Here is a 15,661-nt window from a genome sequence, read left to right as displayed (position 1 = left end):
AAACCAATTACTAATGCTATAATATTTGACATAATACAATAAATATGTCTAAAATATTTTTTATTATTACTATTAATAAATATTATAATCTTGATATATCTTGTAGATTGCATAATATAAATAAATAAATAAATAAATATATATATATATATATATATATATATATATATATATATATATATATATATATATATATACATATACACATATTTCACAAAATTATATTCTAAAACCTTGTACTACACACACACACACATTTATAGTATATTATATATATACACTGATATATCTTAAAGATCTTGCTTCGTATATATGGCTATTTTAGACTTTTTTTAAATTATCAAATCTTTGATAATATTTAAGAATATATAATATATAAATCATATTAGTTAATATTAATCTAATCATCCCATATATTATCAATTATTATTATTTATTATAATGTATAATTATACAGAAATATGATAAACTAATAGTAATGAACAATATTTCCCCTTAGCTAATTACAGTATTCAGGGATATAATATATAAATTAAGTTTTTATATATACAACATATATATTATAATACAATATTTGACAGAATACAATAAAATGTCAAAAATATTTTCTATTATTACTATGAATAAATCTATTTTAATCTTGATATATCTTATATAGCACATAAATATATTTTTATATTTTTTCTCACATAAAATTATAACATAAAACCTTGTTTATATATATAAATATATATACACAGTATTTGAAAAAAATAAAATAACAATGAAATATTTACTATATTATTATTATTATTATTAAATATACTGATATCTTTGAAAGATCTTCATATATTATATATCTTGTTAGAGCTATTATAGACTATTAAACATGATAAAATGTTGTAATATTATATAACATAAATCATATTAGTTAATATTAATACAATTGGATTATGATCACATATATAATACACAATATCTAATTTATTACTATATTTATTATAATTAATTTTAGGGAAAATTGTAAATATCAGCATATATGTCAAATATAAATAATACATTATTATATAGATGATATATATATATATTAGTTCACATGAATCTAATTTAATTATCACCTATTATTATCACATATATTACATTATAATTTATTTAACATACTATATAACATTTTATTAATTTATGGAAATATTACCTAAATCACTTCTCTGCCACCCGGAGCATCTAATCGGAAATGAGTAAATGTGTGGTAGTGTGAGATGTGAACTGTGACCTCTAGGCAAACATTTTCTCCCGCTCAGGTGACTTCTTCCCTGGATTCTGTTACACCCTGACGGGGTGTGCGTGACTAAGACCGGATCACATTTGAACCTGAGATCGACCTAATTGCTGCAGGAGCCTCCCTTTTTTTTGTCCTTGGAGAAAAAGCAGCATGACGTAAGAATGTTTTCTCACCGGCCTCATTTTTCGGTATGCAGCATTTCAGCAAAAGCTGTTTAACTGAGTAAACAATGACTTCACTGAGCAGCTCTGAGTCATGTTTGACAAGTCAGTAGAGCTGGAAAAGCGTTCGGTTGACCGTTTGGAAAAAAGAAATCTCTAGAAAAATCTCGAATCTTCCTTCTTGATCTGCTGTGTTTCTCTCCCTCAGGTCTCTTTACATCTGTTCTGTTCCTGTGACAGAAAAAGCTCCGTCCTATTAATAAGTCGAACTCATCAACGAAGGCAATTAAAAGTCAAACCCACAGGGATGTCCCACATGACGGCCATAAAACAGAAAAGCACAAAGACTTCCTGCTAATTTAGGCGTATTAACCTAATGCATGGAGCCATAATTAATTTTACATCACATGGAAACATTGAAACGCACGCCGTGATTTATAGATGCGCATTGAGACGCCGCGGTTGGGGGTGATTATTTAAATGATATGCATCAATCATGCAGTGACCCTGATTTCAACAGTTTGTCTTTAATTAATAAGTAGGTGGCAGCAAAAAAAAAAAAAAAAAAGAATTTTTGACTTGAAGTAAGGAAGAAGACGAGGTAAACTAGAAGAAATTGTGCTGAAGGAGTCCAGTGGGCTTAAGGAAATAAGTTACCTCTCCGCTGAGCATTTCCTGTTATCTCTGCAGGAGGGAAAACACTGCCATGTGTCTCACACTAAAGGGGTCATGACATGTTTTCTGGGTCAGATCACAGGGGCTTGTGATACATCCAAACAAAAAACATGTAAAAAAATAATGTTTTGTTTGTATGTATGTATAAATATAAATTACAATTACATTTAACTATTAAGTATATATATATATAATTTTATTTAATAAAAATAATGTCATTTAATCATTATTAATCATCAATATGCATTTTATTATATTTTATGTAATTATTTTTTACATTAAAATTTTTTATGAAACAACTTTGTATTTATGTGTAAATATTTTTAAGTACAATTAAATATATATATATAGGAACAGCGTGTATGAAGTAACAAAAACCACTTTACTTTACTCACAGTGTCAATTTGTGGTGTCAACCAGACTCGGGCACCAATGGGACAAGAGATCTCATCTCTACCCATAAGGCCCTGCTCTGTGAAGGACATTGTGTGGTTGTGTAAATCTCAGAGATGGCCCTCGCTCGAGCCAGGCTCTGGCTGGCATGAATAGTGCAGCTGTGAGCAGCTTTAGATCACTGTACTTCTCAGGTCAGGCGGGGACAGAGCCGCCCTCCTCCAAAGAGCCAGACTTTGGTAACCAAATGTTACAGTGTGTCATTATGTGCCCAAATCCTGCTCTGTGCCAGCAACAAACACATCATCCACAAGCATAACTGTAGTACAGCACAAATAGATACTTTCTGGATTCAAATTAAACATTTGAGAACTTTGCCTTCTAGAATTCGGCCTATAAGAAACACTGTTCCTGTCGTTTTAGAACCACCATAATTACAAGAGGACAGCTCTGAGCTGTTCAGGATATTGTCGGGTATTAGTTGTTTGGCAAATCTCAAAAAGCTAAAATGGATCCATGTGCAACTTTTTGTTGATTACAGAAAAAAAAAAACGTACTCTGTAAATTCAAAAAACTGTGGAAGCCTGTTTCCGCCATTGAATAAAAAAATAAAACGGGTAATTACGAGTTTATATCTCGCAATTCTTTATAACTTGCAAAGGCTTTTCTTCTACCTCAGAATAGCACTTGCTTGCTAATATGAAAATTGTCAGATATAAACTTGGAATTGTGAGAAAAAAATAGAATTGTGAGAGATAAATTCGGGATTACGAAAAAAAGTCAGAATTGTGAGATACAAACTTGCATTTGTGAGAAAAAAAAGTTTGAATTCTGAGATATAAACTTGGAATTGCAAAAGAAAAGTCAGAATTGTGAGATACAAACTCGGGATTGCGAGAAAAAAGTCAGAATTGTGAGATATAAATCTGGAAATGCGAGAAAAATATGAAAATTGTCAGATATAAACTCGGAATTGTGAGAAAAAAAGTCAGAATTGTGAGATATAAATCAGGAATTCCGAGAAAAATATGAAAATTGTCAGATATAAATTCAGCATTGTGAGAAAAAAGTCAGAATTGTGAGATACAAACTCGGGATTGCGAGAAAAAAGTCAGAATTGTGAGATATAAATCTGGAAATGCGAGAAAAATATGAAAATTGTCAGATATAAACTCGGAATTGTGAGAAAAAAAGTCAGAATTGTGAGATAAATCAGGAATTCCGAGAAAAATATGAAAATTGTCAGATATAAATTCAGCATTGTGAGAAAAAAGTCAGAATTGTGAGATATAAACTCGAAATTGCAAAAAAAGATTCAGAATTGTGGTATATAAATCTGGAATTCTGAGAAAAATACGAAAATTGTCAGATATAAATTCAGAATTGTGAGAAAAAAGTCAGAATTGTGAGATATAAATCTGGAAATGCGAGAAAAATATGAAAATTGTCAGATATAAACTCGGAATTGTGAGAAAAAAAGTCAGAATTGTGAGATATAAATCAGGAATTCCGAGAAAAATATGAAAATTGTCAGATATAAATTCAGCATTGTGAGAAAAAAGTCAGAATTGTGAGATACAAACTCGGGATTGCGAGAAAAAAGTCAGAATTGTGAGAAATAAATCTGGAAATGCGAGAAAAATATGAAAATTGTCAGATATAAACTCGGAATTGTGAGAAAAAAAGTCAGAATTGTGAGATATAAATCAGGAATTTCTGAGAAAAATATGAAAATTGTCAGATATAAATTCAGCATTGTGAGAAAAAAGTCAGAATTGTGAGATATAAACTCGAAATTGCAAAAAAAGATTCAGAATTGTGGTATATAAATCTGGAATTCCGAGAAAAATACGAAAATTGTCAGATATAAATTCAGAATTGTGAGAAAAAAGTCAGAATTGTGAGATATAAACTTGGAATTGCAATTAAAAAAAAGTCAGAATTGTGAGATATAAACTTGGCATTGCAATAAAAAAAAGTCAGAATTGTGAGATATAAACTTGGAATTGCGAAAGACTTAGAACTGACAAAACTCAGAACTGGGTTCCATATAAAACCCTTCTTATTTGGACCCCTTATTTTTTTTTTCATGGGACTGAAACCTACTGACTTTTTGTACTTTTTGGAAGTTACAATTCCAGCTTGCAAAATAAAATTGCTTCTAAATTCCGCAGTTATGTTCTATTACCACCAAATATTGGATTAAATCTTGTTTTCTTTCAGTTCTCCAAGGTTTTGTATTTCTTTTGAAACTGATTGATCATACACCTCATTGATCTGAACTTATGTACCTCAGCTTGTGTAAATATTGCCAAAATTATTTACAAATAATGTTTTTTTTTTACTTATAAACTGAAGTGCATCAGCTCAAATCAAGGCCTACAATCAATCAGTTCTATAAAGAAATGCAAAACCTGTGTTTATTGAAATAAAACAAGTTGACAAAAACATTAAATTATTTTAAATGATCACTAAATCTAAGATTTAAAGATTTACAAGCAATTTTTAAACGTTTAAACGTTTTTACTAGTCAGAAACTTGTAGGCATAATGTGAACTAAACAACATAATTGGTTGGTTGTCACAAAACATTTAATTAGGCCAAGTTGTGAAGGTCAGGATGTGCATAGCTAAACTGCAAGCTTGCACACAGTTGCCGGAATGAAGAACAATCAACATGGAAAATCTAAACTGCACACTAATGTGATCAAAATCACGTCGCCATTTTCAGCGACAGCTCTATAAAGGGAATCACTTTTATTTTTCATCAAAGGAAGTGAAAGCAGGAAGGAAATGGTTCTTTTTGTTGCACTTTCCGCTATGCCACACCTTTGTAATGCACTTCATGTCAGAGAGCCGTCAACAGAACATTGCATTTACAGATGTGGGAACACCCTCTTACCTCACTCTTACGAGAGCTGGCAAACTGTTATGCCAACCTCAGGAAAACAACAAACAAGGTGGCCATTATTCATTATTCAAACACCACCAAAACAAAACAGCCCAATATCCATGAACGCCCATCCCAAGATCAATTGAGGTAGATGGACCGAACCTTAACATCAACCTTCCTAATCTCAAGAGACTGGTAGCTTTCTAAATGGTTAATGTCCAAAACAGAACCTCTACTTTAAAGGGACAATCTCAGACATGACCTCAGTGTTATGAGTTTGCCTGAGTGATGTTTTCATGAACACAAGATATGTCTAGTGTCTGTATCTAAGTGCTAAATTGGAAAAAACAGCTGAATCTGAATCATATTCCTCTTTAATTATCATCCGCCATATGAAAAGTTACATGTTTGTCATATGCCATTATATAATCATCAAAACGTAATATAAAACATAATAAAATGGCCCAAATCATTCAGTCTGATTCTGTGTCTTTAAAAGTGGGTTGAGAACTGCCATGGATGTGGTTCATAGAAATGCAATTTTAAGTGTTGCATGAAAATAAGCTGACAGGTTTTAAGAATGACACACAAATCCCTTTCCACCCGCTGACATACACTCCATTTTGTATGCTTTCTCAGCATGTTCAGTAGCCTGATCTCCTCTATTTATTTTTCCATCTCTGCTGTGGTTTTCCTATTCAGAGTACACCGGTGTAGCCCGATGCATCGACTGGACATTATAAAGCCCTTAAACAGAAAGCCTGCATCGCTGCGGTGGAGGGCAGGGCAGGGTGTGCACACAACTTCGATCCAGGGCGATTTTTGGCTGGACATGGAGACGCTTTTAATCTGGATTTTGAAACAGGCTTATGGGTCAACCACCGTAAATAGCTAGTATTATTATTTCTTATATAATATTTTCATTTTAAAATGTTTCTTTCTGAAGTATATAGTAGAAAACCAATTAAAGATTATTTTAATAATCCACATTGTTTTATACATATTTTGGACTACCATCAAATGTTTGCACTCCCTGAGCAAGTGGTGCTAACTATTACTTTTTTTAAACCGTAATACACAACTCGGAAAATAAAATTATATGATGACCACAGCTATTAAACAAGCTTATAGGTGACAATGGATATAAGCATGGGCTTAAACCCTATGCCATACCAAAAAATTTTTTTTACCCACAAGGAGTCTAAACGCTCTCTGGATATCGAGTGAAATCCAAGCTAAGAACTCCTTTAGTGGCTGCGGTGTCATGACAAGCGCCAGCATGTTAACGTCCTTCCAGGATGGCATCTAGCATTTCTTGTCTCTGCCATTTGTAAGCTCTTTCAGTAGCTGTGGTCTACTAAAAGCCTCAAAGGCATCAGGGCTGAAGTGGAGAGAACAAAGACGTGGGTCTTCAGGAAGATTTATTCGTCCAGAGGCATCTTCTAATTCTTTTCTCCTCTTTTTACCACTAGGAAAGCAGTGCTTCTAAAAGCGGTGCGAAAGCATTGCAACCAAAAGCCGCGCAATGTGGCATCATATCAATAATTAATTTTATGAGTTGTGTTGTGGTAAAAAATAGCAACAGGTTGTGACAGTAGCTCACCGAATGCAACCATTTTACATCACTGTAATAATGGCGGACCCCATAGTCCAAAATATGTATAAAAAGATGTGGATTTATTAAATAGCGTAAATCTTTCATGGGTTTTCTACTACTTGTGTGACCCTGGACCACAAAATCAGTCATAAGGGTAAATTTTATGAAATTCAGATTTATACATCATCTGAAAGCTTAATAAATAAGCTTTCTATTGATGTATGGTTTGTTAGAAAAATAAAACAATATTTAAAAATCTGGAATCTGATTGTGCAAAAAAAAATCTAAATATTAAGAAAATTGCCTTTAAAGTTATCCAAATTGTGAAATTACTAATCAAAAATTAAGTTTTGATATATTCACAGTAGGAAATGTACAAAATATCTTAATTGAACATGATCTTTACTTAATAGCCTAATGATTTTTGGCATAAAAATAAAATTGATCATTTTAAACCAACAAAATGTAAACCGATAATTTACCCGTGCTACTTAAGACTGGTTTTATGGTTCAGGGTCACATATTTCATTAAGAAACATAATTTATGTTATATTAAGCCATGCAAGTTTTAAAAAGCACCTCAGTAAGTTGATTGCATGTCCAAAGAATGTAAAGCTGTAATCCCCATACTTAAATAGATAAATAGTCAAAATAAAGAATAAGTAGCTGTCTACTTTTAACTAGTGCTGAATATAAATATGCCATGATATTTCTAACACTTTACCACATAACTTCTTTGCAAGAGTAAAAAGTGCAAGAGCAACGGCATGTTGCACAATCAAACACTACAAAAGATGAACGTTCGACCTCGGTAACACATGCCACACGTTCGCCACAAGTGTTATCATTAAGCTCTAGTTCAGTTTACCTTGCTGGGAGTCCCATCCACTTTCAGCGCGCTTCTCTGTGGAACTTGGTACACGTCTTTGGATGGAGGGATCTGGTAGATGCCCTGTCCCTGTGGGCTCTGGTGGGATGGCGGCACTTGGTACACACCCTGAGGTGTGAGCGGCCTCTGCTGGAGGGCGTGACCCGGTGGGGGGGAAGGGGATGCAGGCATCTGTCCTTCAAACATTGGTCCGATAAGCAGTTTGAGCCGGTTGCCAGGTGCGATGCCCTGACGGCCGTGAAGCGAACAAAGCCACCATCCCTCTAGGCCGCCAGTGTTCTGCTCGATGACGGTCAAAATGTCGCCTTTCCGGAACGCCAGCTCTTCTGGGGATTCCGGAACGTTGTCATATAGCGCTTTAGCCATTAGATTCTGTAAAGAATGAAGGCATAATAATTCATAATGCTGTTGCAGTCATTAAGGCCAGTTTTACAAAAGAAAACGCTCACCCTAACCGCTAGCCGGCTCAAGTATCATATGATTTGTTCAGTATTATCACAATCATTGAGGCATGATCTAGGCATATTATATGATTGCATATAGTGATTTTTGGCCTTGTTCAGTGGGTTCTTGTGGGTTCTGCAATATAAAGCGTCTCCCTGTCATATCACAATTAGATGTCTAAAAAAATCCGTGTAACTCTATCCATGTAGTTCAGCGGCCTGCTGGGAGATCCCTTCAAAAGAAGCCGTTTCATCCACTGAGCCTCAATAATAACTCAAACTCAAACTGAACGTCTGGCCGAGTCGACCCATATCGGACTAGGAAAATAATCATAAAATCCGCTCGACGACTCCATAGCCAAAACAGATTTCTCTGAGGGGCCGTGCTGGAAAACCATTTTTCTGTCAATCATTTAAAAACCACTTTTAAAAACCATATTATGCCAGTCCACGGGATATTTCATATTTCTTATCACATTCTCTCATGTGAGATTTTAAGCTTTTCTAAAACAATATTCCACAGGTCTAGTGTGTTTGAATTATATTTGACCTGTTTTTATACTTTTTTTTTTTATTATTTACAGATACACTGCTGTTCAAAAGTTTGGGATCAGTACGATTTTTTATGTTTTTGAAAGAAGTCTTTTCTGCTCATCAAGGCTACATTAATTTAACCAAAAATACAGGAAAAAACTGTAATATTATGAAATATTATCGCAATTTTAAATAACAGATTTCCATTTTAATATACTTTAATATAATTTATTTTTGTGATGCACAGCTAAATTTTTATCAGCCATTACTTCAGTCTTCAATGTCACATGATCCTTCAGAAATCATTCTAATATGCTGATTTAGAATCAATGTTGGAAACAGTTGTGCTGCTTAATATTTTTTTGGAAACTCTGATATTCTTTTAGGATCTTTGATTTAATAAAAAGTTAAACAGAACAGCATTTATTCAAAATATAAAAAATTTCTAACAAAGTAGGTCTTTACTATCACTTTTTATCAATTTAACACATCCTTGCTGAATAAAAGTGTTAATTTCTTTTGAAAAAAAAAACTGAAATAAAAAATGTACTGACCTCAATTTTAACGGTAGTGAATATTATTACAAAATATTTGTATTTTAAATAAATGCTGTGCTTTTTAACGGTTCATTCATTAAAGAATCCTGAAAAAGTAAGCAGCACAACTGTTTCTGACATTGATAATAAATCAGCATATTAAAATGATTTCTGAAGGACTATGTGACACTGAAGACTGGAGTAATGATGCTGAAAATTCAGCTTTGCATCACAGGTATAAATTATATTTTAAAGTATATTAAACAAAAAAAAAAACACTGTTTTAAATTACAATAATATTTTACAATATTACAGTTTTTTTTCTGTATTTTTAATCAAATAAATGCAGCCTTGATAAGCAGAAAAGTCTTCTTTAAAAACATTAAAAATCTTACTGATCCCAAACTTTCGAACAGCAGTGTAAATGCTATTTGACACTTCCGTTTCCAAATATATAATAAACATTTTATTTTTTTAACGAATTAATTGTTGCAGATCATGTATGCAATTTAGAGCCATTTTTATTTATTAAATGACACCATGGTTTTTCATAATGGTAATAGCTTAACCCTGTAAAGCCTACTGTATCATATTTGATACACTAATTTCTATAAAACACCGCTTTTTAAAAATATTTTCTTTAAAGGTTTGTTTAAAGGTTCAATAAACAATTTCATTCAACAATTAGATTTTTTTCTGACTATTATTTCATATGTCAGGCCTTATGATAATAAATATAGAATTTAGAACTTAAGAGAATAATATCATAGCCATACAGCACCACTATAAATATTCAGGACAGATATTGATTACATGTAGATTCTTAAGCTTCAGTTCCACCTACATTTAAATTCTTACAAGATGCCTTTATTTGGAAATGTAAGAACTTAGTTCTAAGGTAATTTGTGATGTAATTTAGTGGTTGACCAATATGCCTTTATCTTGGCCGGCATATCAGCCTATCACTAACGCTCCCATGGGCCAAACACAAACGGTCCTACAAAGATTATCTTCGCTTTGAACAGTGTGTCTATCAGCTTTTCCTTGGGCTCTGTCTTAGCAGACTTTGTGTGCCTTCGTCTGCTTTCCCACAATGCTAAGTAAACCAGTTCCCACGTGAACCTTCCTGTTTGAGCAGCATCATTATCTGCGATTGGGCGTCTGGTCGCATGGCTATTGTCTCACATTCATGGCCTCGGTCACCCGCATTAGGGCATGACAACAACCCCCGCCGAGAGAACCACGGCGTGCTAATACAGTGAGCTTAAGAACATGACCTCTAGGGTCACCATTGTCTAATAGGTTTTGTGTTCAACTCTTTGGATTCAGCCCGTTTAGGGCTTATTTGCTCAAAAGTAATACAAAAAGAATTCACTGAATGAAGAATCAAACAAGGCATGAGAAAATCTTAAATCGAATCACTTAACCATTTTATGTTCAAGTTTAGTTGTAGTGTGTTCAAACTTAAGAATGCTGCTTTACTGAAAAAAGCCCTAACGCTTGAGCCTAGTTATTACTCAGTTGACTAATACTAAGAAGAAGCAAAGTGTCAAAATATATGATAGTGTGAAGATAACCTCCTCACACGCTCACACAATGTGATGTCTGTAAGCAGAACTGATCTGGAAATATTCCATTCGAAGCATTCGCTATTGTATCATGACAATACATGTTTCCTCTTGTGCAAAGTTTCCGTGCAAAAAGAAGAAATTCACTTCACTACAACTACAGTGCAACACTTTTAGAAGAAGTCCATTTCACAAACAGTTGACTTGCATCTTACAACAAACCCTGATCTGTAAGACTACTCTAAAATTGCCAACAACTACCTTAGACTTTAAAGGTGACTGTGGTAGAAAATATGCGTTATCTACATCCAAAAAAATTCCAGTCCTTTATGATTGTGATAACTCAATCTGTAATCTCACTGCATGGTAACAGACTAAACAAACATTGCATCATTGCAGTATACAGGTAATGTTGATTTGATTTTCTTTTTGAGGTTTAGTGCATGCATAAACCATAGGTGTATTTGGATGTCGTGCTTATGCTAATATTGGCCTCTTTGTAGGCAGCGCATGATACTCAGCGGTGTATTCCTGGCCCACGACGCAAAATGGTTAGACATTACCTGTCCTGTTGGTCTGGGAAGCCCCAACACTTCAATGTTGAAAGGACTTCCTGAAAGTGATCTGTTATTGAGCTGTAAAGCTACACGTATTTCATTGACTCTCATGAACGGTTTGGCCATATTATAAAACACTGGTGTTTTACGTGGAAAGAACCAGATGTGTACAGGTTTGCCCAGCAAATGGTTCTTGCTGTAGTTGTCTAGAATGGTGCCAATTGGTGCAACACTTCAACTTTACAATGTTGACCACAAATTCAGGAAACAGTTATTATAGTTAACTAAAACTAAAACCAAAAATACTTATAATGCTTAAAGTACCATGATATTTGCTTAGAAATTAAAATAAAACTTAACATTTTTTGTTTTCATTTAGTTTATTTGATGCACTAAAATAACTAAAACTGAAATAAAACAGGATAAAAGCAATACAGCCATTAAAAAAACAAGCAAAAAACAAATAAAACTGACAAAAACACAACAAAATTACTAAAAACTACTATTTCAATGATACTAAAATTGATTCAGAATAAAGAAAAGATTTAAATTCACTTTTGAAACTGAAAAAAACAAACAAACCCAGAATTAATATGTATAAAGACAATATAGACATTTTAAAAAAATTGAATAAACATGTGAAAAACACAAATGACTAAAATCAAAACTATAATAGTATTTCAATGATACTAAAATTAATTTAGGATAAAGAAATTTATTTAAATTCACTTTTGAAGCTGAAAAAAACAACTGAAATAAAAATGTATAAAGACAAAATAGACATTTAAAAAAATAATAAAAATTACAAAAACTCATCAAAATGACTAAAACTGACAAATTAAAACTATAATAGTATTTTAATGATACTAACATTGACTCAGAATAAAGAAATTATTTAAATTCAGTGCTGAAACTGAAAAAAAATTAATGTTAATTGAAAACAAAATAAAAATTAATATTTAAAATACCATATTTGCTTAAAAATAAAACTTAACATTTCTTTTTTTTATTTAGTTTATTTGAAGCACTAAAATAACTTAAATGGAAATAAAAATGTATAAAAACAACACAGACATTAAAAACAAACAATAAACTAATAAAATTATAAAAACACCACAAAATTATTAAAACTGGCTAAAATTAAAGTAAAAATATAAAAATAAAAACTTTAAGATTATTAACAGAAATTATACTAAAATTTATTCAGAAAAATAATTTAATTTGGAATCACTTTTGAAACTGAAAATGATACTACAATGATACTAAAATGTACTCAGGAAAAAAAAATCATTTAAATTCATTTTTGAAATGGAAGACAACTGAAATGAAAATGAAAATGAAAACTATAATAGCATTTCAATGATACTAAAATTGATTCAGGATAAAGAAATTATTTAAATTCACTTTTGAAACTGAAAAAAAATATATATATATATAAATGCGTAGACATAATAGACATAAAAAAACTAATAAAAATGACAAATTAAAATTACAATAGTATTTCAATTATACTAAAATTGATTCAGGATAAAGAAATTATTTAAATTCATTTTTGAAACTGAAGAAAACTGAAATAAAAAATGTACACAGACAATATAGACATTTAAAAAAACCTAATAAAATAACAAAAACACAACAAAATTGCTAAAACTGACTAAAATGAAAACTAGTATTTAAATCATACTAAAATTTGATTCAGGATGAAAAAATATATATTAAAATACACAAATACTGCTTAATTTTATATAAGTAATGTTATATACTGTAAGGTTATTATATAATATAATGATGAGCAAGAGTGACATACTCATTGCAAATAAAAAAAAGTTCTTAAATTTCAACATCATTTTACATCTTAAAACACTATCCTCCGGTTTCATAGACCAGGCTTAAGCCTAGTCCCAGACTAATATGTAAGTCTGAGCTGTTTTTAAGTTTCAACTGAAAAAAACATGCACAGATTGATCTTGAAATATGCCAGTGCCCTTGTTTTGTCTCAAGATGCACAACAGCAATGTTTTTTCTAAGGCATGTTTATAAAAATGACTTCAATGTCCTAATTGAACAATGGCATAATCCTGACTCAGTCTAAGCCCCGTCTGTGAAACCAGCCCTAGGCCGGGAACAGTTACGTTTTTAATTGGATGAGGTGCGAGTTGAATTACTTTTGGCCTAATTTTAGCTCCTCGCATCCACACCTGGAGCAATGCTTTTGCGTCAGCTCTCTATTTAGAGACTTTTTGGAAATTCGTGACTCATGCAGTCCTAAATAAATGTTTTCAATGTGGCGAGACAGTTTGTGCATGTATAATAAACCCTATATGTTGTGGAATACGTGCGTACCAGCACAGAACCTGAAACCGTTATGCAACAAAAATTACTATCGTACCCTACAGTACTTTTTAAGTACACTCTTATTGGGTGGTTTTTGGCTTTGCCCCAGTAAAATCATCAAGGCTGGTTATGTAAGTACGTAAATGAGCACGTCAAAACACACTAGTGAAAAATTCCCCCAACAACGCTGCCAAAGTCACCAAAACACTGCAGAAATCTAAACCCTCAGGGTGCAAAAAAACATTAAGATCATTAAATTGTCTCGGCCAATAAGCAAACCCCCTACCATGTGAAAAGTGGTGTGTTCCTCCAGTGAAATGGAGTGGTGTGAGAATTAAGGCCAGCTCACTTTAACGTTCCCCTGGAGGGAGGGCGGTGTGGGTAGGACTGGTGAACCAGCACCTTTTACCCTCATTTCACTCGAGTAAATATAGAAGACAATTACCATAATGACTTTAATACAGACCTGATGACTCAACTTGGCCGTTGCGCTGAATGAACGAGAGTTTGGCTCTGTTAAATGAACAGGGAATGGTTGTGTTTACTTTAGATAATTCTTGAGCAAGTTCGTCTGTCTTGACACATTATTGCAGTACGTCATGCTTTGGCAGAAAAGACAGTTGCATGTGAGTTTACTCGCAATTAAACTGCCTTTAGCAAACAGGCGATGACAATAATAGCAGCAAAACGTGATCGATAATTTCACGCCCCAAGCCAAAACACAATAGAGTGCTTGATCAATGCTCTCTGACGTACAGTAGGCTACACATGAACAACTAGAAGCTAGAACACATTGTGAATGGAAGTCATTTCTTTATTAGTCGTATATATGTACTTAATATAACACTATAGAAAAACATGTTGAGATCAGCAAATATAATGAATCTTATAAAAAAAAAAACAGCTCACATTTTATGCTAAAGTCAAAAATACATCAAATAAATGAACTGAATATTGTACTTAATGAATATTTAACCATATTTTTGGACCGTTACAAATTTTTGTAAAATTATGTAATAGAATTAAGAACATTTCTCCTCAAAATTTTCATCATCACAATGCAGGTACTTTTTTTTTTTATTTTTTTTTTTACATTTATTATTGATGATTTTTTTTACTATAATTTTGCCATGAAATATTTGATGTTAGTAAGAACTGAAGGGTTGAATTGTGAGTTTATTTCTCAGAATTGCGAGTTTATATCTCACAATTTAGAATTTATTTTTAAGAACTGTGACTATATTCTTCAGAATTGCAAGTTTATTTATTAGAATTGCGACTTTATATCTCACAATTCTGACTTCATTTCTCAGATTTGCGACTTAATTTTTTAAAATTGTGACTTTATATCTCACATTTCTGACTTAATTTCTCAGAATCACGACTTAATTTTTCAGAATTGCTACTTTATTTTTCAAAACCGCAAGCTTATTTCTCAGAATTGCGACTTCATATCTCACAATTCTCACTTTATTTCTCAGAATTGTGGGTTAATTTTTTAATTGTGAGTTTATTTATCAGAATTGCGACTTTATATCTCACAATTCTGACTTCATTTCTCAGATTTGCGACTTCATTTTTTAAAATTGCGACTTTATATCTCACAATTCTGACTTTATTTCTCAGAATCGCGACTTTATTTTTCAGAATTGTGACTATTTGTCAGAATTGTGACTTTATTTTTCGAAACTGCAAGCTTATTTCTCAGAATTGCGAGTTTATATCTCACAATTCTCACTTTATTTCTCAGAATTGTGGGTTAATTTTTTAATTGTGAGTTTATTTATCAGAATTGCGACTTTATATCTCACAATTCTGACT

At 32.3% G+C, this 15,661-nt stretch overlaps 1 protein-coding gene across 1 annotated transcript in view; it reads right to left on the bottom strand.

The window, feature by feature from the left end:
* LOC141289619 (enhancer of filamentation 1-like) overlaps positions 1–15,661 on the bottom strand; it is a 41,373-nt gene that overhangs the window by 12,252 nt on the left and 13,460 nt on the right. Inside the window, exon 2 of the mRNA XM_073821772.1 lies at positions 7,848–8,240. Within this exon, the coding sequence (XP_073677873.1) occupies positions 7,848–8,240 (393 nt within the window). The remainder of the gene's footprint in view (positions 1–7,847; positions 8,241–15,661) is intronic.

This window comes from Garra rufa, chromosome 17 (genome assembly GCF_049309525.1).
Source record: "Garra rufa chromosome 17, GarRuf1.0, whole genome shotgun sequence".
In the NCBI taxonomy this organism is placed as follows: Eukaryota; Metazoa; Chordata; class Actinopteri; order Cypriniformes; family Cyprinidae; genus Garra; species Garra rufa.
This window is presented reverse-complemented; position numbering and strand designations above follow the sequence as displayed.